Source organism: Melozone crissalis, unplaced genomic scaffold (genome assembly GCF_028551555.1).
Source record: "Melozone crissalis strain CALT ecotype California unplaced genomic scaffold, PUWL_Pcris_2 ptg000013l_1, whole genome shotgun sequence".
Lineage (NCBI taxonomy): Eukaryota > Metazoa > Chordata > Aves > Passeriformes > Passerellidae > Melozone > Melozone crissalis.
Window position 1 is genome coordinate 6,327,409 of NW_026535791.1, and position 26,362 is coordinate 6,353,770.

General features: G+C 41.2%; 2 protein-coding genes across 6 annotated transcripts in view; one reads left to right on the forward strand and one right to left on the reverse strand.

Moving 5' to 3' along the window:
- The window catches only part of PAN3 (poly(A) specific ribonuclease subunit PAN3), a 79,053-nt gene extending 67,301 nt beyond the window's left edge, over nucleotides 1–11,752 (forward strand). For 3 of the 4 annotated variants that reach the window (XM_054272143.1, XM_054272144.1, XM_054272146.1), the window contains 5 exons: nucleotides 1,209–1,348; nucleotides 1,934–2,063; nucleotides 4,924–4,988; nucleotides 5,677–5,815; nucleotides 8,810–11,752. In XM_054272143.1, coding sequence (XP_054128118.1) covers nucleotides 1,209–1,348; nucleotides 1,934–2,063; nucleotides 4,924–4,988; nucleotides 5,677–5,815; nucleotides 8,810–8,950 — 615 coding nt within the window. In that variant the 3' untranslated portion in view covers nucleotides 8,951–11,752. The remainder of the gene's footprint in view (nucleotides 1–1,208; nucleotides 1,349–1,933; nucleotides 2,064–4,923; nucleotides 4,989–5,676; nucleotides 5,816–8,809) is intronic. The other variant, XM_054272145.1, reaches the window with a different exon arrangement.
- A 1,603-nt stretch (nucleotides 11,753–13,355) lies between these two features.
- FLT1 (fms related receptor tyrosine kinase 1) overlaps nucleotides 13,356–26,362 on the reverse strand; it is a 107,514-nt gene continuing 94,507 nt past the window's right edge. The window contains exons 22-30 of one of the 2 annotated variants that reach the window (XM_054272141.1): nucleotides 26,126–26,223; nucleotides 25,468–25,590; nucleotides 24,291–24,402; nucleotides 22,614–22,713; nucleotides 21,189–21,294; nucleotides 20,965–21,095; nucleotides 20,508–20,592; nucleotides 19,708–19,799; nucleotides 13,356–15,023 (exon numbers count right to left, since the gene is read on the reverse strand). In XM_054272141.1, the coding sequence (XP_054128116.1) occupies nucleotides 14,819–15,023; nucleotides 19,708–19,799; nucleotides 20,508–20,592; nucleotides 20,965–21,095; nucleotides 21,189–21,294; nucleotides 22,614–22,713; nucleotides 24,291–24,402; nucleotides 25,468–25,590; nucleotides 26,126–26,223 (1,052 nt within the window). In that variant the 3' untranslated portion in view covers nucleotides 13,356–14,818. Of the gene's footprint in view, nucleotides 15,024–19,707; nucleotides 19,800–20,507; nucleotides 20,593–20,964; nucleotides 21,096–21,188; nucleotides 21,295–22,613; nucleotides 22,714–24,290; nucleotides 24,403–25,467; nucleotides 25,591–26,125; nucleotides 26,224–26,362 lie in introns of those variants that run through there. The other variant, XM_054272142.1, reaches the window with a different exon arrangement.

A 26,362-nucleotide genomic window follows, 5' to 3' on the forward strand; every position in this document is an offset into this window, starting at 1 on the left:
AAGCTGCCAAATTCTAACCAGAACTTCTCATGCTGCCAGATTTTTTTAGCCTTTCTTACAGAAATGATGGAAGGTGGATTCTTTGTGTGACTGCATTCTCTGCTACATGGCTTGGCCTTGCTCTAGGCTATGGAACTGACATGCTCAATTACTAGTAGCTTGTATGTTTTTAGGTTTGCAAAAATATCTTATTTTCTCCAAAAAACTCCAAAACCTCAGGAAAAGTCTAATTTCATATCTATAGCTGACTGTTAAATTCACTCTGAGGCATGTCCAGCATGGAAGGCTGCAGGTGTTTTTAAGTTTGGCTAAGTTGTGTGCAGCTGAAAGCCTTTCCATGGAAAGAATCAGTTCAACTTTTCCTATGAATGTCATTGTTTGCTACTAAATTAGGCTCTTGCTTCTAGCAGTGGGCTTTAAAATCTGTTACAGCTTTTCAAAATCATTTCTCATGGCTGGCTATTAATACTGGCAGAATTTTCTGTTACGGCAAAGCAGGCTGTATCCAGCATTCATCTTTTAAGTGCAGTTCTGCTTTTAACAGAAGTGTTAGTAATGCAAAGGTTTCTTCATAACACACAATGCTGTTCTGTTTGGCAACTGTACAGGCCCGTCTAGTTATTTTGCACAGTTCAGATCTTTTCACACTGTCCATCAGAGATTAAAATATTTGAGCAATTTGTTATAATGGTGACACCATGTGTTAGAATGTGATATCGATCCCAGTATGGAATTCACACGGGATGGCTAGATTGAAAAGATATGAATGCAGAAAATGCTGGTTTCAGTTTAACAAATAATCCTTTTATTTCTACATCTCATATTGAGAAGACTTGTTCTGTTTGCCACCAACTCCTTGACTTGTCAGGATTGAGCAGGTGGGTGGCTCAGAGAACCTCATTACAGAGCTTCTGCTCACTACACAGTTCTCTCTGGTACTGTCCTTAAGCTAAAAATAGGTAAATTTTAATCATTCAAAGATAAATATAGTACTTAAAAATTGCTAGGTGTCAGGACAGATTTTCTTCTGTACTTTTTAACTACTGTAACTTGAACAATCATATTGAACTACGATTTGAATAGCACTTACTTTAGTTGCTCAAATGCTTCTAAGGTTATTGAAGAACTGTCTCTTTAACACCATCTAGTTCCATGGGATAGTATTTATCTATACTAAGAATCTTACCTCTGTGTGTTTTCCCTATTAGCAAGCAGATCTGATCTCCCTGGGGAAAGTTGTGTTGGCTTTGGCTTGCAATTCTTTATCAGGAATTCAGAGAGAGAATTTGCAGAAAGCAATGGAACTGGTGACAATCAACTATTCCTCTGACCTGAAGAATCTGATTTTGTAAGTTTGTTTAATAAACCTTTTAAAGGAAATTGCAGCACTTTTCTTATGTATACAAATGCAAAGGCGAAATGGTATTTTTAAATGCAAGTAAGATTACAGGTAAATCTGCGGTTTTTGAGTTGTCTTCATGCAATAGGCACACTGACTTTTTGGCCAAAAGGTTGAGTGCTAGCTTTTTCTGGCTGCGTATTCTTTTTGTGTCATTTCAATATAGTCAGTCACTTTTTCTCCCTTGCAGCCTGTGTGGGAAAAGTAGAAGTCTTTTCTCCTTTCCTCATTTGAAAAAAAATTGCATTGCAGTCAAAATCTTCATCCCTCTCTCTTTTTGTGTATGTTCTTGCTGTTTGAATGGAGTGAACTGCACAGTTTTGTGAAAGTATACTCCTGTCTTGTATAAATAACTGACTCAATGTATACATGCAAATTGATTGTGTTTTCTTGATGGTATCTTCTTAAAAGAAACATTACAGTTGTCAACTTTATGTATTAAATACAAGAAGCTAAATAGTTATAAAATCATAATGGAATATAATGTTTGACATTTCCAGAAAGTAATCTTTGTTGGTTGGGTTATTTTGGCAGGTATTTGCTGACTGACCAAAACAGACTTCGCAGTGTAAACGATATCATGCCTATGATTGGTGCACGATTCTATACTCAGTTGGATGCTGCTCAGATGCGAAATGATGTTATAGAAGAAGATCTAGCAAAGGTAAATCATGTAGTAAGTCCTGCAGAAAGATCTGTAGTCAGTGTTCCTAAAGCTGTACCTTGAAAGCGAATGTTTTCTACTAGTTTCTGTTGGGGTTTTTTTCCCCTTCTGTTTGTTTATTAGCCTGAGTAATCTGCCTGAAGGCTTGACAAGTCTAAACTCAGGCTTTTGAGAGCCCCAGAGCTTCAAGGATGCCTAGTTTTAAGATGTCTTCAGCTGTGTTTTAACTGGAGTAGCAGCTTCATTTCCAACCAGTAATCTTGGGAAAATTATGTTCTTTATAGCATGGTTAAAAATAGCATTCTGAGTAAAGGAGGCCATGTATGTCATGGAGATGATTTAATGTGTTAAATTAAAGCCCCATAAATTTTTAGGTTTGGATTTTGGTGTCCTTGTTCTCATATGCTTTCCTTTCTGAATTAATTCTAATCCATGGAGATACCATGTTCAGCTTTCCTGAAGTGTGCCCTCTTGCTGTGGGGGTCTGTGGTGTTCAGTCAAGGTATCGAGTGCTAGCTATAAAGGAAATACGTACTATTTATCAAATCAGGGTGCATTTGTTCAACAGGAAGGTGTCTGTTAGTCAGAAGCAGCTGACAGCAGGAGATATATTGGGGAATGCTCTCATGGCCCTGAAAATATGTGGAATAGGCTACTACAGGAGAATTTAATCAAGTTGTGTGATTCCACTCCATTATAACCCCTTGTTAAGAGACAGTAGACCGGTGTTTGGATTCTGATAGACTCGGTTCTCTTGATTTCTCCAGTACTGTCCTGTTGGAGAACAGCCTTCCCCTCCTTGATGAAAGATGCTGAAATCTATCGGGAGCAAGGAGCTGTAGAAGTGCCAGGCAGTATCTGTGTACCTCTAGATGCTGGGTGCCCACTTTCTCAGAATCAACTACTAATCCTTCTCCAGAGGTTTTTAAGTTTGTTGTTTGTTAGGGTGGCCTATGTGCCTGCACAAAGCTGGGCAGATGAACTCCTTCCCATAGCAAAGATGGAGATTGCTGTGTGATCAGCATTACAATCTCTGTATTTTTAGTCAGGCTATTTGAGCAGTTGCTTATCACTTGCAGGTGGGCAGAGGTACTACAAATTCAAGTTGTTGCTTAGCCCTCAGTTTGGCAATAGCTGTTTACTTGACAGTGATAAATACCACTTCTTAATTAGCTGTCACACTCTAACTTGTTTGTACTATGCCATCTCCTCCATTAACATCAGAGCCACAGTATCCCTTAAGTCTAGTCTGCTACCCTCTGTTCATTTTTGTCCCAAAGCAAATGCTTTGGAGAGAGTATTAGAAAAAGACTAGCATGTGTGGCTTTTTTTTTCCTTACATTGTCCAAGCATGCAGTCATCTGTATCTTAGGGACTTCTGATGCTGGGTTTGTGTGTAGTTAATATCTTTGTAACACTCACTTCTCACAGAGCAGTAACCCTGTTATGCTATTCCTTTCCTTCCTCACTTTTATGTTTTTCGTATTCATGTCATAGCAGTCAAAGCCTCAGTTTATAAACCCTGTGGAGAGTCCTTACAGACTACTAGGCCTGCAGAGAGGCCTCTTGGAGTCTTGGTGCCTGTGTTTTTGCTCAGCTGTGTCACCATTCACTGGGAATCTGCAAGGCAGTGAACTTTACACAGGTGTAGTTTTGGCTTTTGAGTATTTAACCACATGCCAAAAATAAATTTGGTGGTTAGACCAAATAGTAGACCTTGGCTAGCTGGACAGGGTTGGTTTTCCATGTCAGTCTCTAAGTGTTGCTACTGTGTAGGTACAAGCTGTTCTCCAGTGTGTTTTTAGACTATTAATAGAAATCTGCAACCCATAGGTTGTCCAAGGTCAGGCTGCTATCACCTTGACCCACTTTATTTACCTAGCTGTGCACAGTAATCTACTCCAGACTGAATTCAGTTGAAATCAATATGATCATGCATGGAATTAGATGCATCTTAGCATGAATAATGTTGTAGACCTGAGCCATTGGAGAATATGAATAATATCAGAGAGGATCTTTTCCTGACAACTTCGATTTACACTGTGAATTATTTTTTTTTGTTTAATGTAAGCTAGGATGTTACTGTTTTACTGCATCCTAAGCAGTGTGGAAAAACACGCTAAATCCACTTTCAGTTGCATGTGTGCTAAGCAACTATAATTTTAATGTTCTCCCTCTGTGTGACCTCAATGTCATTGCTTTATTTATATCATTTATGGACTCAGCATTTATACTCTTTTAAGACTTAGATTCTAACTGCTTTGAAAAAACTTGTTTCAAAATTATTTTTGCAATCAATTATCATTTGAGTATTAGTTTGATGATATTGTTGCTAAATATTTACTAAAAATGTTTACAAAGCATTTCTGAAAAACAGATCTGGTAGATTGTTTCTTCTCATCTTTACCTGAAATAAGGTGGTGTACTGCATACTTATGCATATCTTGATATCTGTGTGTGTGTATATATATGTGTGTGTGTATATATATATATAAAACCCCATATTCTTCTCATGTAACTTACTGTATTTTATCATACCTGTGAGTATAGGCTGGCAGGAGATTAGACTTACATTTCCAGAAGGAAATAGATTACCTGGTCCAGTTCCTGCTGGGACTGGGAAGTATCATTAGTTGCTGAATCTTTGCATTATAATTTGAAGTGCTAAAATGAACCCTGGACTACTGATACATAATACAATGCATTTGATCTCTGTCTGAAAAAATGATACCCTCTCCTTTGAATAAATAAGTCTTTTTAATTAACAGTGCTTCATTGGCATTATTGCCATGTATTTTTTGCAAGTAAATCTCTAAATTTTGTTTCAGAGACTCTAAATAACTTTTTTCTTGTTTTCTAGGAGGTGCAAAATGGAAGGTTGTTTAGGCTTCTAGCAAAATTGGGAACAATCAATGAGAGGCCAGAGTAAGAAAACTTGTTTTTGTGATTATAGTATGTAAAACACAGTTTGCAATGCGCTTTCTTCCTTCATAAATTTAAGCTAAATTTTCCCCCCCATATTTGCCCATGGAGAAATGAATATTTAAGAAGCCTTGAGAAAAAAAAAATAAGCAACTTTGACCAAAACTTTAAATAGGCAGGAGAAGGCTACAAGTTGTTTCCTTGTATTTAGTGTGGTTTATCTTGTGAGTGGCAGTAGTTTTGGAGGAAATTCATTGCTTGCTTTTACTGAAGCAAAGGATGTAGATACTGGTTTTCGGCTAGTGAGTTTTCACCTTTTTTTTTATTGACTAACTACATGAAAATGAAGTGTTCATTTTCTGTTTTCCATCCCTCTGCATAAACTTAGAGTTATGTTTATAATGCAGGTTTCTACATGTGTTTTATGTGATAAACTTATTGCAGATAATTTTTGCTTTCTTCCACTATTTTTTGGTGGCTCTTGGAAGGCATTAGCTTTAGACGCTCAAACAGCTGAGAAAGTTTTGTATAGGTTATCTTCTGTTTGTGGTGGGGAGACTAATTTAATTGCAATTTATAGCAGGAGATTAGCTATGCAATAAGACTACTCGGCTGAGATCGAAGTGTCATTTATATCTGTGGGGTTTGATTTTACTACTGAGCTTTGACATGAGAATTTGTTTTTCACTAGGTTTCAGAAGGACCCAACGTGGTCAGAAACTGGAGACAGGTATTTACTAAAGCTCTTTCGAGATCACCTTTTCCATCAGGTGACAGAAGCGGGTACTCCTTGGATTGACCTCAGTCACATTATCTCATGTCTTAACAAGGTACACTGTACTTCAGTTAGCTTTTACAAATTTGATTGGGTTAGTTTTCTTTGAAAGAGTATTCCACTGAAAAGCAAGTTGGCACTGGAAGGTTAATGCCATTGGCTTAGCTAGTGGCTATTTTCCCCATTTTGGATTAAAACCATGTATTTTCTAAGCTAATATTCCAACATCTATGGATATTTTAAATAAAACTAGTACATGATATTAAAAATTTGTTAATATAGCGTGAGATACAATATTAACTTTTCATCCTAGAATGCATTGATTACTGTGGATAAGCAATGCTGGTCCCTTTATGCTACTCTGGTCTTTCAACACAGCATAAAGGATCCATAATACTCCTTTAACTGGGGGTGGTTTCTGTTGGTAGTCATCACAAAGGATGGTCATAAGGCAAGATCCATTCCTAAATTGTGCTGACTTAAGTAGGTGGCAGGAGGGAAACGGAAATTTGTGCAAAATCCTTGCCATCAGGACACTGCTATAAAATTTCTGTGACTTAAAATGTTACGTCCACTTCTGTAATAACTTCCCTAGTCTCTCCAGCCCTTTGTTTTCCAAGGCTGATTTAACAAAGCTATTTGCAGTTTTCTAAGAGCTGCACCTCTAGCAGAATTTTATCCGAGCGCTCTCATGATTAATAGCAAGAGATGTGTGAGAAACCACGAGATCTTCAGTAGATGAAGAACTCGTCTTGCTCCATAAATTAAAAAGTATGTGAGCTGATTAAATTTTTTATTAGTAGATCAGCTTTCAACTTATTTTACATTGTTTTGCCAAACTTCAATAATCCATGGGAGATTGAGATGCTGCAGCTTTTTTTGTTGTTGCTTTTGTAGCTGCTTGGTAGTTTGACTTGCTGTGTAGAGAATGGTGATGCAGACACTGACAATACACAGTTTTAGTGCCCAATATATTCTTTTCTAGGACTAGGATAGCCAACTTTCTCCTCCAAGAAAAGTGGAATGTGTTCAGATCCTTTGCTGTGTAATAACTGTACAGTTAAATATCTTTCTAAAATTGTCAGGGTTTCTAACCTCCTATTAGACCACTGCTGTGCATTTTTTAACCTCCTTTTTATCTTTCTGGTTGGTGTCTGTAATCACTTTAAAAAGGACATTAAAGGGATTGAGGCTAAATCAAAAAGAAAGCATGTTGACATTCAAGTAGGCATTGAAATGCCATCATGATTTGAAAGCAGTGACTCATACAGTACTGTAGCAAGAGGGGACAGTCCTGAATTCATAGGTCAGGTAAGAGACAATGTCAAAGAATGCCTTGTTCTATAAATGTTCACGGCTTACCTTTTCAAACAGAGACTCTTCTCTTCTGTGGTTGTGGGCTCAGCACACAAAAAATGTAAGACTTACAGAACTCTGCTTTGGAAATACACTCTAAGAAGCACTTCAGAAACTGTAGAAGTACTAGTAGAAGTTATATGGACTTTACTGGTACTTGCCAAACACATTCCTTTTGAAAAGCTATTCTGTTGTTAAAAAAAAAAACAAAGCAACAAACTTTCCTTTTCAATGTGGTGTTTTGAGCATCTTTTCAGCTGAGGATATTGATTTATGTACCCACAGGAGGAAAGAAAGCCATAAATATTGATGTTTGTAATTAGGAGTGTGGCTTTCTTAATACAGATCTTCCATTAGGAAGACCTTCCATTAAAGTAATTAATTGATTTGTTGTATGATGCTAATGGGAATGAACAGTGGACAATATTTCACAAACACCTTCATTGTATTAGTATTTTGTAATGGATGTTGGAAGACACTGATGGTTTTATCCTACTGTACAAAAATTAGAAGCTAATTGGCTTGCTTTCAGCCTTCTGAAACCATTCACAAAGCAGCAGCTTTAAAATGTAGTGGTTCCACTTTTTAAGGTTACACTCAAAACATTACTTTAGAAGAGAAATACAAGAAATTGCTAACTTGCTGTGTTGCTCCAGACAGCAGCTAGTGGAACATCTCTGTGAGAAATTTCATTTCAGTTTTTCTATTCAGTACAATATTATAATTGTAGTATAATTATATTACATTTATATTACATTTAAACCTGCTGGGGTTGTATTTCCAAAGAATGGATTGGTAGTGTCATATCTCACTTGTCTCTGCCCCACCTCTTGTATTGGAATAAGAAAGACTGTGGTGGAACTATCAACATATTGACTAAAACAAAACTACAAAAGTTCTGCATAAAAGAGTCTTGACAGTTCTGTATTGATGAACATTTCTTGCAAAGTGAGAAGAACATAAGAAACAGTGATGTAATGGGCTTCAGCATGTAAAGCAGGATATTTCTCTGTTAAAAATTAGGATCTAATGGAATATAGAAAAAGTGCATATTGAATTTGAGAAGTCAGAACAAACCATGAGAAGAAATGTGGAACAAACATTGATCTTCAACTCCAAATTATTCATTTGGTTATAGATTATACCAAAGTAATTTTTTCTTTCTAAGGGGTTAAATGTACCATACAGCGTAGTTTGTTTCCAGTACTGCCAAAAATGTGAGGATTGGGTTTCTACCAGTTTTCAGGCTACCTGGGGCTGATCCATCCATTATCTCATTTTGGAGTGGGCAAGAAGTAAATTACTTACCCTATGTTTAAGTTTGTAGATCATATGTGCAAATGTAATGTCAAATTTAGTTTTGTTCTTCAGGAAGTACATGAAAATTTTGCCAGGTTTCTGCACAGGGAAGTATAGCATTATAGGATTACTAGCTTTGTGGAAGGGGTAGGAAACAATGGTAATCTAGTCCTAAGGTCTGGAATCTTCATCAGGTTAAGACCAAAATGTCTCGATTTTTTGGCGAGGATGTTGTTGTGGTGCGATTCAGATTCTTCCTTTGTGTCCTGTTAGCGGATTTGAACTGCGCCATAACAATGTACTTGCCAAAAAATTGATTGCTTTTGTTGTTGGGGAAATGTTTTGTCGTTTCTTTCACACTTCTTTTATTTTATCTTTTGCATTCTTGTTACAGTTAGATGCTGGTGTGCCAGAAAAAATAAGCCTCATTTCCAGAGATGAGAAGAGTGTACTTGTGGTAACTTACAGCGATTTAAAACGCTGCTTTGAAAATACTTTTCAAGAACTGATTGCAGCCGCAAATGGTCAGTTGTAGTATTTGCTGAAAGCATGCAGGACATTGCTGAGGAACTTAACCTATAGCAAATTGCACTACAGCTGAATTGTTGTTGTCATCTCATTTCACATTTGGGAAACAAACAGGAGATGAGCAAAGCTGCTTGCACTTCAGTCAGGTACACTGTTACTTGAAGGGAAGAATGTTTCACTTATCCTAGAGCTAAGGCTGCCATTGGAGGCTTTATCTGTGAAGAATTTATTTTAGATTAAGGAACACATCAGGTGCATGATGTTCCTACTTTTATTTTTTCCACTTGTATATGCACTAATTTTAATTTTTTTAAGACTTTTCTGATCTCTGAAGTTTTGCCACATTGTATACTTAAGGGAAACTCTTTGCAAGGACATTTCTGGGATACATTTTTGTCACTGAGGATATAGCAAAATTTATTCATTTTTGATATTATTTGCACCCAGAATAGCATAAAGGACCAGGTAAATAATTTAATAGAAATTGTGTTCTATTAATGACCTTTTAGTTCGTAACCTCTGTAAAAGTGTGTTGTATGCAAGCTCTGTATGCCGCCCACTGTTAGCTCAAAGAAATGTGAGAAGAAACAACTTTTCAAAACCAGTCAAGTGAAGTATTGGTGAATTGACTAAAAAGGAAAGAAAGTCCCCTGTCATTCGATTTAAACCTTGTCTAAGCGAAGTGACGAAAACAGCATAATGGGAAACATCTTTAATTTAAGGAGCATATCAAACTTGCTCTAAACACAACCAGCGCCTTTTAAAAACTGTTTGTACATTTTCCTGGTAGTCAGAAGCATTTACATTTATGCAATTTTTTTAATAGATTTTTTTTTAAAAGAAATTGTTTAAATGCCTGAAGTTTCAGGAGTGTATTACTTTAGGTTATTTACAGTATAATTTTTGTATAAAGTTCTGTTCTTTGAACCACAGCTTTATTATGGTACGCTACACTGGATACAGATACAAAGACACTGTTAAAAGAAGATTAACTAAACACAGCAGTTGTCTGGCATCAAGAGCTTTTCAAGTTTTACGGCCTGAATCTGGAGGGATAATGATCTGCTGTGCCTTTGCAGTCACTGCTTAGCCCAAAGTAATATTACTTTTGCTAATACTCAACACATGAATATTCCTGAAGTAATTCAGTCTCAAAAGTCTGGAATTTTGCTCCTCAATTACCTTTCTAGTTTTTGGACATGCAGTTGTCTCCAAACTTGGGTATTCATGGGATTTCTAGTTAAACACCTACACTTTGATACTGAAGACTGCCAAACATGTAGGAATTTCCTTTCTTAAAGCAGTAGTGAAGACTGTATCTATCCTTTCCCAGCACTGAATGTTTTAATAGCACTGGGTGCTCACCATGAAGAAAATGTGGAAACTCAAAAGGTCAGGACAGACTCTAAGCACTTGCAACTGATGTTACTGACATCAATTTTAATGATTCTCAATATTTGTAGTTTTCAGAGAAGTTTTTAATATTTCTCTGTCCACTTTTATAAGCTTTAAAATGATTCTCCGCCTTGAGACTTGCATCAAGAAAAAAGCAACTCTCTTCACATCGAAAGCTTTGAAGACTAGGGACATGCTTTACACATTTTAGAAAATGTGGTTGAATCCACATTAAGTAGCATCAGTTGTTGAGTTTAAAAATCAATTATTGTTGCAATTTTCAAAGAAACATAATGTTTAATATTCAAACGATAACAGTTGCCAGAATGTTCTTTTTAATATAAAAGGAACAGGAACTTTGAAAAGTGAACATGCAGAACAGTCTTTTATCATTAGCTCATGTATTTGAGGAAGAGCAGCTGTCTTTTCTATGTTTTTTGACAAATCATATTGTAATTCTTTTGTACAAAAAAAGAAGTACTTGTATTCTAGAAGAAATATGGAATGCTTAATTTATAAGCGGGCTGAGGTTTTTTCCAGTATTGTTTTCTTTGAAAATGAAAGGGGATCATCTGTTCAGTTGTGGGGTTTGGGAACCTTTGAAAATTTAATTTGTGGACCAATATTTTGTGGAAGTGTAAGGCAGGGGTAAAATAGGGCTTGAATTCTCATCCTTTTTAGACCAGCACACCCTCTGCAAGACATGTCTAAATTGCAAACCTGTGTGTATTTGCATAATGTCAGTTTGCTTCAGCCCCTAGTAACCTCAGGACTTGGTTTAAAAATAAAAAGGTAGACAGCTAATAAGTTTTCATACATGATGTCAGCCAGAAAATATTTGGTGTCAGGTAATACATAAAATTAAAAAGAAGTTGAGCTTTGTTTTCTATTTATTTTATTTGGTTGTATTTGGGAATAATTTGAACAGTCTGAAGTTCAGCTTGGGTGTTTTTTTTGGGGAGAGCCCTTCTTCCCCATTTTAATTCCATTTAGAAGGTTGTCCTAAAGTTGTAGTTTGATCCATTCATAGGAAGAACTGTGTATCTGTATTTAAAAGAAGAGTCACCAGGATGTGCCCTCCCAGGTGGGAAATTTATTTCTGACCTTCCTATTTTTTACAGCTAAAAGCACAGAAGGGACAACCTTTGAAATCATCTGATGTTGGTCATTTTAATTTTTGTACCTGTTTTAAATTTTGTTGCTGTATTTACTATATTGTAAATATTTTGTTGAGGGTACCTATGTATTTTTGATTTGCCCTTGTTTCAGTAATTCAGGTGTCAACTGCTTCCCCTAAAAAGCACCAGTATGTTAAGTTCTAATGTCATGATCCCAATATGTGTTACTCATCTTTAATCCTGTTTTCATTGTTCATGTGTACAGCAGTATTTTTAATAAAGAATACCAGAAATAATGTGGCCTTATTTTTACATTGTGAAGCTCTGAGGTTGGGTCCAGGGCACTTCAACTTTGGTGGTGGAATTTTATTTCATTTGTCTCGTACTTCTTCTGTATTCATTCTGTCTGCAATGCAGAGTTTTAACAAACAGGAGTCACAAATTGTGTTTAGTGCTTGCCACTTAGAGTGTATCGGATGTCCTAAAACTGAGAGATACTGTTCACTAGAAGTGTATTAATGCATATTTCTGTAACTCCCAAGTCAAATCCCATCTGCTTCAGTTTGATCAGGTCTGCTTTCCTCAATAAGCCCTACTTTTGAAAACTCTGCTCAAGTACCCTTACTTCCATGTTTTTTGAGCTTTTTTTGCTCAGAAACAAAGTGTATTAATTTCTCTGAGAATTTGCACATGGAGTCACAATAACTTCATTTCACAGAATTCTTTTCTACATTTTTAACCAGCAAAGGTTTGATGATTTGCTAGTCGGATAGAGTCTCCTATATCCATCCAATGCTGACCATGCTTATGGAAGATGTAATTTTATGTAATATATTGTGTATTGTCAATAGTCCTTGCACATATTTAACATTATCACTGAAATTGCAGTGTTTTAGGAATGCTATTATATAAGCTACATTTTTTGATTGATGCACATATCCAGTCTCCAGTTTCCTCCTTAGTAATATGCAGCAACAGCTACACAACTCCTCCAGCAGTTGATGATCCCATTTTGCTTTCCCAGAGAAAGCTTCATCTCCACTTCCAGCATTTGGAGAGCCCCTCAGATTGAATGCTGTTTAGCAGAGAGCACTTCACTGAACATCTCTCTGGAGGCAACATCCTCAGCTTCAGATGGATGGGGTGGGGATGTGGGGATTCTCTGAAGAAAAGAGTCTCTCTGCAGGCCTAAGGTTCTGCCTCCTGTCACAGTAGCTTCAGAACAGGCTTTGGTGAGGACACCTTAGCTCTGTTTGCTATCCTTTTCTCTGGTGTGCATCTTCTAGCTGCTGAAGAAACCAGGAATGGTGGGTGGTTAGATGGATGTTTGTCTTCCCCCACCATGAAACCTTGCCTCTCCCAGAGGCTGGGTTGAATTTTTGTCTCTAGACAGCAGTAAGCTCTTCCTAAGTATGCTGAACCTAGGGAATGTCACCCACACAGGGAGCAGTGACAAGTGTCTGTCACTGTAGCTGGTTTGCTGTGTGGGAAATGTGCCTTCCTTCTGTGTGATTATTCCATGTTCTCCTTTGCTCAGAAAATCAGCCTGTGGGATGGATGTGTGCCAGATGTTTGTGCTGCACAGTGCTGACTTGTGTGCCACAGCAGTCTTTGACACTGGCAGAATTCTATTTTTTTTTTCAAAAGCAAACTTTATTATATTAATTTAGTAGTCAAACACATTATATAAAGACAGAAAATGCAAGACAAAAGAGGAGTTCTTCACATCTGAAGACACTTGAGGGTTCATACAAAAGTAATCTTTTGTAGTCCAGTTTTCTTAAATATTTATGCATAAAAGCATATTTATATATTTACACTGTGCAAACACGTCCTTTGAGATGCATCATCCTATAACTATTCTTGCTCAGTTCTAGTAACAAAAGAGTACTGAAAGTCAAATATGCTTTACTAACAAGAGACAGTGCGATAGATACTTTAAACTGATGATCTCTTGTGCAGAGGTACTTAGCTCAGAAGTAGTGGTACATATTTATTTTGCTTGAATATCAAAGATCTTTTGTATTTATAAATATGCAAAAGGTCGTTTGCTTTGAAGTCTGTTAGTGGGTTACATTCACAGCTGAATTCTGAGAGAGCAAGAGATCATATAACATGTAGCATTCAAGGTAATACATATTTTAGTGGACCACAAGAAGCTGACATTGGGCTGTAATTGAGTTGGCAGGTATCAGTGCTGCTGTGTTAAATGTCCAACTCCCATTTCAGTACTGCATTCAAAGGTGAAAGGGAATGGGTGCATCCTAATGCTTCTTGAGCAAAGAACACTCATGACCTTTCTGAGATGCTATACAAAATCTACTGTAAATGAATGATACATTTTTATTCCTGTATGTACTGGTAACATAACATGGAAATTTAGATGCCTTCATAAAAAAGCTGCCCTAACTTTACAGATTGCCTTGTAATTTCTAATTAATCTCTTCAAACTCTCTAGTGATCAATTAAAGTTTGTGCAGTCTAGTAGCCATTCTGTCTTTTCAGACATATTCCCATATATAAAATATAATCAGTGCAGTGTTGGAAGGTCCGTGAGGTTTTGTGGACAGAGCTTGGCTTGAACCTATCTGCTTTGTGGTTTGGTTCCAGTGTGTGCGTGTCAGCTTATGACAAAGTGCAAAACTTCAGTATTTACTGGATTTCAACAGGATTGTCCAAACTGAATTGGTATGTATTCCCTGTTGTTACAGCCCTAGATCTGGTCTTAGTTCTCCTCTATCCTTGCCAATTGTGTTTAGCAACGCATTTTAAATTCTTGCCTTGCAATGCTCCCTACTGCGTCTGCCATCTGGAGCAGTAAGATCCATATAATGCCCCATCCCCAATTGGCTTATTCAGCTTCCCCATACCACCAGCCCTCCACAAGTTTCTCAAAGTAGTTTTCATTAAAAATATAGTTTGTGGTCTGTTTCCAGTTTCTATCTTCTTGAAGGCTCCTTTATTTTCTAGCACAACACATACCCCAGCCATGGGATGCGCATACGTCAGTGCCTGGTGCAGATTGCTGGCTCTCTAGAGCTCCCAGCTGCCTCTCCCAGTCAGGACAGAAGTGAGTCTGAGCAGAGGCTGTAATAATGGCCTTCCAGGTTTTCCTGGATGCAGAAGCACTCAGCATTTTTAGCGAAAGCTATTGGTGTTGAGCGTTTGGGAAAGTCAAGGTTCAAGCAATAATATTTTGCTCTATTTTGAATACATGTGCTGCAGTCTGTAGAAAAGCAGATCTCTGGGATTAAGCCAATGATAAATTCTCAAGTTTTATGATAATTGAAATAATTTGGATGAGAGTTTTTAAACTGACAGTGTTTCCCAAGAACCTGTGTGTTTACTTGGCCTAGAAGTACTTAAACGGGTGGCTGAGAATAATGGACAACAGAGTTGTAGTCAGGAGGAGGAGAGCGGCTGGCAATCATTTTCTCCAGCATCGCATAACCACAGGTGTGTCTTCGCTTGGAGTCACTGAGCTGGTCACAGCTGAAACTGCAGAAGCTTCTTGGCTTGGTTACTCCAGAAAGCACTGACTCCTTGCTCCTGCTGGCACCTTTAATGCTGTAATAGAGCAGTGTCATTGTGAGCTTTCTTACCATGAAAAGATTTTGGTTTAGTAACTTGAGCAAAGCTCGGTCACAAGTTAATTCTTAAACGGTGAGAGGGGCACTGATGCAGATGGACTTGCTCAGAGGGAGTGCAGAACAGAGGAGTGAAGGAGCCCTCCTGTGTTCCCTGTGAGTCCCTTTAAACAGAGGTGCTGGGAGTGCACATCACTGTTAAAAGTGTTCATGCACTCTATCAGTCTTGCTGCCTGGGGGGAGTACTGGACTGCTCAGCCTAAGCTCAGATTGTTCATTTGTGGCAGGTGCTGGGGAGTGAGACTTTATTGCAGGGTCATGTAGTGGGGAGTGTCTGGCAGCTCTGCTGTGGTGAGGCAGTGTATCCCCATACCTAAATGTTCCTTCCTAAGGGAACAGGGGTTTTTGAGCAGGACTGAAGTGGTGGAAGGTCTCAAACCTTGAGGCAAAAGTAGAAAACTACAAGTGTAGGTGTTCCCAAAGCCTAATGCTGGGATAAATTTCTAATACAAATGGCTGATGTTTGTGAGGAAGGGCATGAGGTCTGGCTGTCTGCTCTTTTTTGGCTTTTGGCAGCTGCCATGAACTGCTGGTTTGAATTAGAATTTTCCTATCCCTTAAAAGGACCAGTTATCCTGTAGGCTGCCATTTATAAGATGCCCTTTACTAAGAGGGGTTAAATGTCTTCTGGGCAAAGCCACTTTTAGAGGCACTGTTAGCCTTTTGGCACTTTCTCACCCATATTCAGAGATTGCAGTGCTTCAAATAGCTCTTTCAGCAATGAAAATCAGGGCAAAGAGAATTTTTACACCATTGAACTTGAATACCAAAGATTTATCTGTAGACAAAGGACAAGCCAGAGCAGTTTTCCATCACTGTTTATATGTGAAATCCTAAAGTAAACATGTTGGACCACAGTGTCTAAAATTATATTTCCTCCCTGTATTTTTATAAGTTCATGGACAATCCACTCCTCTTCATTTATAAGGTCAGAAACATTGGCAGCCCTAGCCTTGAATTCCAAATAAGACATTGAGAGAGCATCTGTTGAGGCTTGCAGAGCCCAGGGTTTTGCTTTTCATTTTACTTTGCATTGTTAGGTCTTTAAGTTAACTACAGAACTAGTGGCACAGGACCATTACAAGTTCCTCTTGGAGGTCACAGTTTCTCAAATTCTCAACTCAGAAGCCTGTGTGGTTTTTTAAGGAGTGTGGTGTCTGTCTCTTCTTCTTACTGTAGGAAATTGGAAGGTCTGCCTAAGAAGACCACCCCATTACATTTATTAGTAGATGAATGGAGCTCCTGAGGAGGAGCCCTTGTGGTGAGGATTGCAGATGCATCCCATATTTTTATATTGCATCTGTTGGCAGATGGAGAACTACTTGCCTTGGGATAAATTCCATAACTATGACAAGGTTAGTCACAGATGCAATGGACTTCTTGTGATGGGTTTAAAGAGAAATGCCTCTGTGATTTACATTGTAATTGTGAGCCTTCAGGAACTGGCAAAAGTGGAGTGTGCATGACAAGCTGTGAGTCTTAAAAACTGTCATGCTTTGATCCTTTCACCATCATCAGGCTTTTGCATCCTGAGATTTTTCTTGTGAGCTAGACTTGGCTTCTGCTTTAATAAACCTTTTTATCAGTAGAGCTGCATCTATTAATTTTATCTGGAGTGCACTGCTGTACCTGGGCATGCATTCCCACAAAAAACTTTGAGGGAGCTCAAGGGGTTTTGGCATCTGTAGTCAGGCTTCATTTTGAGTCTGAGTTTACAGTCTGTAAAGGCTTCTGTAGCTGTGGACTATCTTCTTGCCAATCTAGGAATGTAAATTGGAAACTGTGTTTAGTTGGTCTTTAATTGGGATTGTTTGTTGGAGGAAATGGCTGCTGGTTTTTTGCCATGTTCAGGACCAGAGTGAGGTTAGAGGCTGGCTGCAGCTCTTGAGATGCTTGTTCCAGCTCACAGGAGGTGGAATTCTTGCTGTTCTTCTGGCTTTGTAATTTACACTGACTCAAGGATTTGCCTCAGCCCAAGGATTTTGGCTTACTTGTGTTGGGCTTTTTCACCACTACCGAAAAGCTAGAAAAGGGTTGCATTCGGGATCCTTTCTTCCTGCAAAGGAGCACAGTTCAGAAAACTGCCCCCAAACCTTTCAACCGGGCTCTTTTACCTGAGGCCTTATATTAACAAAAACTCACTTCTCTTCCTGCTGCTCCGAATATCATTTTTCATCTCAGTGGCATTAGCAAGTCCAATACACGTTGCAACCATTTCTGTTTCTTGCTCCTGGCCACCACCTGGGCCTAAGGAGCTCACCAGGGTTTAGGCTGATGCTCTTTCCTATAGTGAAACCAAGGATGAGCTGTGGCATTAGTGCCTTTCCCTAGGCAGGAGAAGTGGAAGCCCAAGAGGAGGCGCCTCGCCAGGGTCAGTGGGGTGCCCCTGCACTGTCAGGTTGGCTCCCTGCTCTGTTCTGCCCTTGGCCTGGCAAGCACTGCTGCACATGCTGGCTCACTCCTGCAGTCAGTTTCCTCTGAAACAAACCCTGGGAGTGCTTCTGGAGACAGGCAGGGTGCTCTGGGTTTGGCTCCTACCACACTATGCTGTTCTTCGGCTCTGCCCAGTCTGCCTCTTCCAAGGCTTTGTTACAGTGAAGGGATGTAACCACCATAGGCAAGCTGCTGCCAAAGGAAGGTGAAACTCTTCCTCAGCCTGGTGCTGGCACCAGCTGCCCTGACAGTGAGCTGCTACTGCTCACTCAGAAACTGTTCTGACAATCTGGCAACCTGAATCAGCTCCCTGCAAGAAAAGCCAAGCTGAAATGTCAGGATGCCTGCGATGCAAGGGAAGAAGCAGGAATGTACATCTGCTTAGATCAGTTTCCATGTCTCAAACCCTTCCAGGCTCCACCTTGCTCAGTACAAATTTTAGGGGTATTTATTTACTGTTCCAATTAATTTTAAGTAAAGGATGCTTAGCTAAGATGCTACCACTTTTTTTAGGAACGTGTGGTGACTGAAGGGTCACTGCCTGCATTCACATCCATGAGTGCTTTTTGGCACAGTGCTGCAGTACCACTTGTTTAGCTTGCAGGCCAGATGACCTTGTATGATCTCAGTCTACCACTCTGTTTTCCCAAGGATTTACGTTCTAGCAGCCACTGTTAAGTTCAATTTTTTTTCTTATGCAAGCATTCTTTTTTCTTCTGTATTTGAAGATGCCCCTTAAAGCACTTACAGGGGGATGCTTGGGACACACTCTATGCAAAGAAAAAGGCTTGTCATAAATTTCATTTAGGGAGGTTGCCATGCTGTCTGTGTGGCTGACAGCAGCCTTCAGAAAAACACGGAGAAAAAATGAGTTAAACCACATCTAGAGAACATTGCATCCTTTGGAACCCTGTAATATCCACATACACTCTATAGTAGCTTCTCCAAAGACAGCCTGCCACAACAGAGCTGAAGTACCATAAAACTGCTCAGGAGCCTATTTTCTGAAAGGTCAAGGCAGGAGAAAGGGTTTCCCAGCATTTTTTCGGAGTGGCTTGTGTTGCCCTGGCTTTGCCACGCACAAGCAGCTTTGCCACTGCAGGCTGCTGCCAGCAGCGCGTTCATCCAGGCCGTGCTTTCCAGCCCCATGAGCGCGCGCTCTCCTACACGTATTTCTGTCCCACACGTATTTCAACCAACGCCCTCTAGGTCACTGGAATTTGTCATGGAGTGAGGCCTCTCTGCCTTGACCGCACGTTTCAGGCAGCTCTGATTGTTCTTTGAGACAATGCTACACCTCCCAGGCTGCCCAACTGCAAGGCACTGACAAGTTTGGCGCTGGCAGGATGGCAGGCTGGCCTTGACCTCCTGCCAGCGTGAGATGAACGATGGGTTGGGTCTGGGCAGTCTCCGGGCTGGCTGAGAGCAGTGAGCTGAAAGCGGGACACTGCCAGCTTTGCAGCGGCTGGGAGCTGATACAGTGCCGGCGCTGAGAAAATAAACACTTCCCATTTACAGAGAGTTCATGTCAGTGCAACCCATTTCTTAGAGCAGCCCTAGTTCCCTGCTTGGGCAGCTGTCAGGAATTAGGTGGAGGAAGATGGCCAATATATTCAAGTGCTTAAAGGCAGGAAGAGAAGTGAGGCCCTCACATCCATCTATTGTAAAGTTGCCACTTTAGCATCCTGAGCCCATGGGTGTTAAATGGGCCGTGCTTAGCTGAGTCATGGAAAAGAAGGGCAAAAACAAGCACAGGGGGCCTTGTCCCAGCTGGGGTGCCCTTGGGACTTGCAGAAACAACTGCAAATCCTTCACAGCCACACATTCCTCCTCCCCTGTTATTAATGGCTTGTTTCTCACAGTTACCTGCCTCCTACCTCAGTTCAGTGCTCTCTTACACTGGCATTAAATTGAGCATTAGGTGGATCAATAAGTGCTAATAAATCATATTGCTGATGTGCATTGAAGGCATTGAGGGTTTTTTGCTTCTTCAAAGACATAGGTGTGGAAGATGATTGACTGCTGATTAAACCAAGCAGGACACCTCAGCAAGAGTGTTTGCAGGGACTGGGGCCACCTCAGCTACTTTCACAAGGCATTATTTAGCTCAAGGACCTTGAATTCTCCTTTGCCATCTAAAACCTGAGAAGAAGGGAATGTAAAATACAGACCCAAAGAGTGTCCGTTTCTGCTTGCTGCCTGTCCATGTGAAACGTTTCAGTTCCTCTGGAGCCAGCACCATCCCGCTGTCTGCTTGATAATCCTTGAAGAAAAAAGAGAGATGCAGTCCTGTGAGGTGTTAACTGTATTTTACAAAGGACTCAGTTCCTCTTTGGTCTATTTCCAGCATCCTTCTGGTCATTGATACTGAGACAGCTCTAGGAGACAGCAGCTCTGTGCGCAGAGGTATTTAACGGTGTCTTTCCAAACCACCCGTGCCTTGGGGTGCAGCAGGCAGGTAATGTTAGTGCAAATCCAGGGTGCTGGAAGAAAAGTGTCTGCATGCAATCTGAGGCTCTGGCCAGCCACCTGTTAAACCCTGTGAGGACCACTGTGCCTTTCCCACCTCCTGCTGCTTAATGCCTTCTACTGAGTCACTAAAAGCTTGTCCCAGACTCTCGCCCATGCCTGTCCCTATCAGGATTGGGTGCGTGTCCCATTGTTAGATATGGCTCCAGCTTGTCCATCTGCTAACAGATCTTGTTCCTACCAACCTTGCACACCTACTGGAACTTACCCCTTCACGTCAGGGAAGGAATGTTTGCAACCCATGGCATGGCCAGCAAGGATCTCCGACCCTAATTTGTAGGGAAGTGGGATAACCTCTTGTTGCAAGTACAGCTAATCCTGCACCTTGTATCAGTTAGAGCTGACCAAGCAGTAACCCCCCCATCCTGATTATCCCTGTATAAAGCTGTCACATAAATAACAAGAAATACCTGGCATATCATTTGGCCCAGGGGTCACTTACATTAAATACAAGCGTTTCCTTCATGGGAAGCTCTTCAAATGTCTTTATGCGCTGGGGGGGGTTTATTTTGAAAGTGTTTATGTATCTGTTCAACGAGAGAAGGAGGACAATTTTTGGAGAGTATGAAGGGCACAAGCAGGAAGTGTTGGGTATTTCTCTGTTTTTTTGGGCAGCTCCCAGCTATCTTCAAGGTAGGTCATGCAAAAGGGACTTGTTAACCAGACCCCACCCAAATCTCACTCCCCAATCCCGGGGTATGCACAGCTGTGCCTCTCACAGTGTCTGAGCCCTGTGACCTGGGCAGGGGCACTCCAAAGAGCCACAGCAGTGAGTGGCTCAGCAACTGCCCACCTGTGGGCTGTCTCTGAGTGTTTTCTCCCACCCAGGTCCAAACTGGGCTATGCAGCAAACTACCACCCCCAATGAACACACACAGTCTTATTCTTGCTTATCTCACCTGACATTTTCGGTGCTTCCACTGCTTGAGCTTGTAACAGGAAAATTTTCATTGCACAAGGCATCAGATGCAGGGGGAGACCCATTTTCTGTTGTAAATATTGTGCTGAGGGGTATGTAGTCTTTACCTTCCTAGATGTAAACAAGAAATAAAAGCCTTATTCCTGGGTTCATGTGGCCAGTTTTCCTTGCCTCAGTGACAACAAGCGGTTGCGACATTAATACCTGCTGGACATTTGCTTGCAGCAGGTCACCCAGCTTTTTCACCAGCTCAGAGAACCGTGGCCTGTCGTTGGGATTGCTCTGCCAGCAGTCCAGCATGATTTGGTAACTGTGAGGACAGCAGCAAAGTGAGCACAGGGTGGGGTTACAGCTCCATTTAATCCAAGGCAGCACAGCAGTCTTTGACATCTTGTCATCGATAGACAGACATAGGGAGGTAACTCCTCAAGCTACTTGGTTTTACAAAGATTCTCTCTAACACCATCGAGGCCTCTTCCTAAAAGTAAACCACTAAACTTCCCACAAAAACAGAAAACCTTCGTGCAACACCCCAGAAGACAACATCAAAAGGATAATTCAGCCAACCAGTCATACTTCCTTTTTTTCATTCCTAATTAAGTATTAAACCTTTGTATTAAACATCTATTAACTGGCAATGTTTAGGTTAAAGTATCCTAAAGGCATCCTAAGATGACTTATATGGATGTGTCACTTCCTTGTATTGGTAGAGCCAAGCTTTCCTTCCTGCAATAAAATATGTGGAAGAGACAAAAAAAAAGCTCTTATCTACTGTCACTAGGATAATAAAATTAGTCAATGGGCAATACTCCCAGATAGGCATGGCTGGCTCGCATCCTTTTCTTCTGCTAGAACTATTTTTTGGTAAGTGTTGCTATTTAGAGCCATGACATAGCACTCGGGAAGGCACTAGGACACCTACACATACTCGATTTTGCCTCCAGAGGTAAAACACCCTGGACATGTTCATGATCCTCAATGATTTGTGTCACAGGGTGAATGTTCTGAGTACTGCATGGGCCTCCCAGGCAAGGTGCTCTGTCCTGACCCACCTTGGTCTCCAGAAAGGTGTTGGCCATGCAGCAGCAGCTTGAGGCTGCACCTGAGGGCAGGGGAGAAGGGAGTGACGGCTGACATGGCAGTGAGGACTCAGACAACCCGGACGGGGCGGCTGCGGGTCCCCGTCACCTTCCTCTGCCATCAGACACCGTGTACAGGAAAGGGTGGACCCTCCTTACCCGAGTGACTGCAAGGAAGCCTCCACTGTCACTTCCTAAGTCAAGACAATGTTAATAATGTCACATTCCTCCAGCACTTATCTCTGTGCATGTCGGTAAATATTAAACCTAGCAAGGAATGACCTTCCTCCTTCTCCTCCCCCTTCTCCTCCTCCTCCTTGCTCAGCTTCCCTGGGAGCACAGCCCTGGTGGTGCATTGGGCTCAGGCCCTTGTTGCCCGCTACTCTCTGGGAGAGCCAGGGGCCAGGATGGGGGGGTGTACAAGAAGATACTGATGGAGGATTGGGTTGTTTTTCCTTAGGCTGACACAGGGTATTTTTAGAGGCTGGAACATCATCTGCAGGGCAGCCCAGGAGCGCAGTGGTACCCAAGGCAAGCAAAGGCATCTCACATCTCCTCAGTCGCTTGCTCTGGAGCTCGCATTCTTGTGCCTTCCTTCAGCCTGCTGCAGAAATCCTCGTCTATTTGGACTCCAGGGTAAGGAGAGGCACCTGGAAGTAACATTGGGAGAATAGATACATGCCTTGAGTGCCTGTGACCTCACTGTGGCCCTATGCCTCTCCCTCAAACGCTCCCTAGGGGTGTGCATCCTCAGGTTGCAGAGCTGGGGGTCAGGGAGTGTCTCTCCTGCAGGGTCTGGCCCTGCTGGCTGCCTCAGGCAGGGAATTACAGCTGGATGTGCTCCAAGCCCCAGTCTTTGGAGGAGGGGGCAAGACCAAGACCACAGCTATTGGTGGTGCTTTCCTAGCCTGAACAGAAAAAATGCACATTAATTTAATTTGAACACTATCCCTTGAAAAGCCAAGTCTGATCTTTCTGTTGGTTTGGACTACTCCAAAGTCTAGTGAGGACAATATTAACAAACCCCAAATGCCCCAAATCACCTTGAAAAAATCGAAATAATTGTTTTAAATGAGGTCACAGTGCATTTGCATTGTTTTTCTGTTTTCTGTGTTTCTCAGATGCAGCCTGATTGTATTGTTGGTATTTTTTTTTTCTGTAGACAAAAAAATTCAGGAAAAGGGAAAACGAAAGGAAAAAAAAAGGGACCTTTCATAGAGTCAGAGAGTCACCAGGTTCAAGGAGCTGGGGCTTTAAGAAAAAAATAGCAGGTATTATGAGGCTGACCATAAAATCACAAGAGTTGGCAGGCTGACCAACAACATGTATTTAAACTAATAAATGATTGATTGTCCTGAGAATTGTATAGTATTGTTTCCTCAGCCTCTGTGTTGAACTCAATTAAGATTCTTCTATTCTGACAGTCATTGTTGTTCTCACTCAGTGTACATCTTGTATCCTGCCTTTTCCACATGAAGGAAAGGAAAAAAAAAAGTCTTCACCGGGTTTTAATTTCAGATTGCATGCTCCAGTTCATCGTGCGGCATCAGTGCAGATGCTTTTCGCCTGCTGTGTCCAGTAGCCTGGGTGAGGGGGGTGCTGGATCCCTCCTGGACTTGGGCTGGAAATGGGGGTGACAGGATCTGAGACATTCAAACTATGGGTTTGGCTCCCTTGCTCCCACAAGAGGGATAAGAAGCATTTGAGGGAGCACTCAGCTCATGGCACTCGGTGCCTTGAATGCTGTCTGTGGCACGGGGGGGGTGCCTTGGTCTTGGGCAGCTGGTGACCCAGAATCACAGCTCTGTGTTATCCTACAGGGTTCTAGAGTCAATTGAAATCAGCTTTAAAAATTGCCTGATTTTCCTGCTAGTGCCATCAGTCAGACAAAGCTCTGTGACTGCTCTGGCCGTGCTGCCCTGCATCCTCTGCCAAGGCTTTCTACAGGGAAAAGTGGGAAGCTTAGTGCCAGCTTTTGTCCATGGCAGAAGTAGCTGGTAAAGTTCTCAGACAGCTGTGCTATCCTTTGAGGCTTTCGCTTGGCAAATGAACTTTCAGCGCTCTTAAAAGCAGCAAAATTTCTGGTTCATGGGGGCATGATAATCCCTCTGCTTCTGATTTAGGTCTTTTTGGAACACCTGCCAAAAGATCATTGAAGGTAAAGGATGTTTTCCCCAGGCTGGAGTCCCCACTCCCATCAAGCTCCTGGGGTGCAGAGTTAACATACCCAAGGAAAATATCTCCCACAGCAAGACCCCGAAGGACCACACGTCGCTTTTTGTATTGTAGATTTTATCAAATATGGATTCAGGAGCCATCCACTTGAGAGGAAGTCGAGCCTGGAGTAAAAGGGACAAATCTGACTATTATTTTCAAAGCCTGAAAGATTTTAATCATAGATGAATCAACTATATATTGTTATGTAAATAATTACCATTCAGGCAGGAACCTGTGGGACTTCCTTACAGGCAGTCAAGATAAACCCACACTCATTCATACGCTTAACAAATTGTTGGAGTAAAAGGCTGCTTTTAAAAAACATGTGGCACAAAACACCAGACATTGGAAACCTGTGGCCAGGCCTTTTCTTTACAGGGATGTGGGAGTGTGTAGGAGCAGAGGTCCCTTGCCAGCATCATAGAGACAGGGCAGAAAGCCCTGCATCCAAGCACCAACCATTCTGTAACGATGCTGGAGATATTTGGGGGGAAATTTTGAGAGCCAGAAGTGCAGGAGCACATCAGCACAGCTTGTTAGGGTCTCCTGAGCAGTACCAAAGCTGTGTGAGCATTTCCCAGCTACTTTGCAATGCTGTAAACCCTGGAAGTTATTTACAGATGTGGGAACGGCTGGCAGATGGGTGAGTCTCCAGAAAGAGACTCTCTGCGTGACTGCAATGCCCACACCAAATTCCCACAGCATGGGTGGGTGCCAGCACAGTTTGCTGGCCCAGCCCTTCACAGCAGGGCTGGCAGGGCAGTCACTGCCTGCTCTCTGCAGTGGGGGCAAAAAACCAACAAGTAGGTGCTGGAGGAACAAGTCCTGCTCAGCTGCTCAGGGCACCAGGAGCACTGGGGGGTACACACCTGCTTTTGGGGGCACTGTTTTCCTTGCAGGAAGTTTGTGGAGTAAGGGGGCTATGGTGAGCCAGCCAAGAAATGTCTAAAAAACCAAAGTATTAACAGGGCAAAGCTGTGAAGAAGTTAGCATGTCTAGGCCTTATGCCTGAGGATTGAAATGCTTCCCAGACCCATAACACATCTGGACAGCTCATCTTCACACAAAAACCAACAGCTTTTGAGCTCTTAAATTCGGGGAATGTGAACATCTACAGAGCGTTTTGGTGGACAGTTTGAAATGACATGTTATAAACATTTGGGTGAATAAACAGCATCTTGACTTACATCTCCTTTTCTCACATAATCAGGATTCTTATAAATATCTCTTGCAAGGCCAAAATCACAGATCTTCACAACATTGTTCTCAGATAAAAGGATGTTTCTGGCTGCCAGGTCACGATGAATGCACTATAATAAAACAGTTTCACAATCAAACTGCATTTCCTTATTCCTGCCCACAAATTTCCTGTCTCTCATATACTTTTGAAATTATTATTATTATTATTATTATTATTTTTATTTTTATTATTATTATTATATTTTTTAGGGAAGTTGCCTGTAGTTTACACGAAGTTACTCTAAACAGCAGTAATTTTTTTTTAATTATTAAGTCCAGAAAGTGACAAATTTGTAAGCCCTTTGACATTTGCAGGGAAAGAGCTGAATCATTTGGAGCTCCCTAATATATGTTGAAATTAAGGAAAAACCTACCACACCCAAAAGATCTTCCCCAAATGAATGAGCTTGACCCACTGCCTTCAGTCATGATCCTGTGTTTATGGACTATGGATACTTGAATAAACACAGTTATATTTATAATGCCAAGAGGAAAACAGCTCTTCCTTTGGGACCTCTCCCAAGGAAGGTGTCACTACAATGTAGACATGATTTCACCTCTGAATCCTGTCCTTCTGCAGTGAAAAACCCTCAGTGCAAAACTCACCTTTCTGGAGGAGAGGAACTCCATGCCTCTGGCCACCTGAAAGCTGTAAGAGATCAGGTCCTCCATAGTGAGGGGCAACTTGTACAGGTCATCAGCATCTGCAGAGGTGGCAAGCAGGGTTTGTTACAAAGACAGCTCACAGGCTCTCTTTTCCCCCTTTCTTACAGAAACCATTATTCCCATAAATTCAGTCTTTTTGGAGGGGTATTTGAAGGTCAACCTACTGTCATTGGAAAC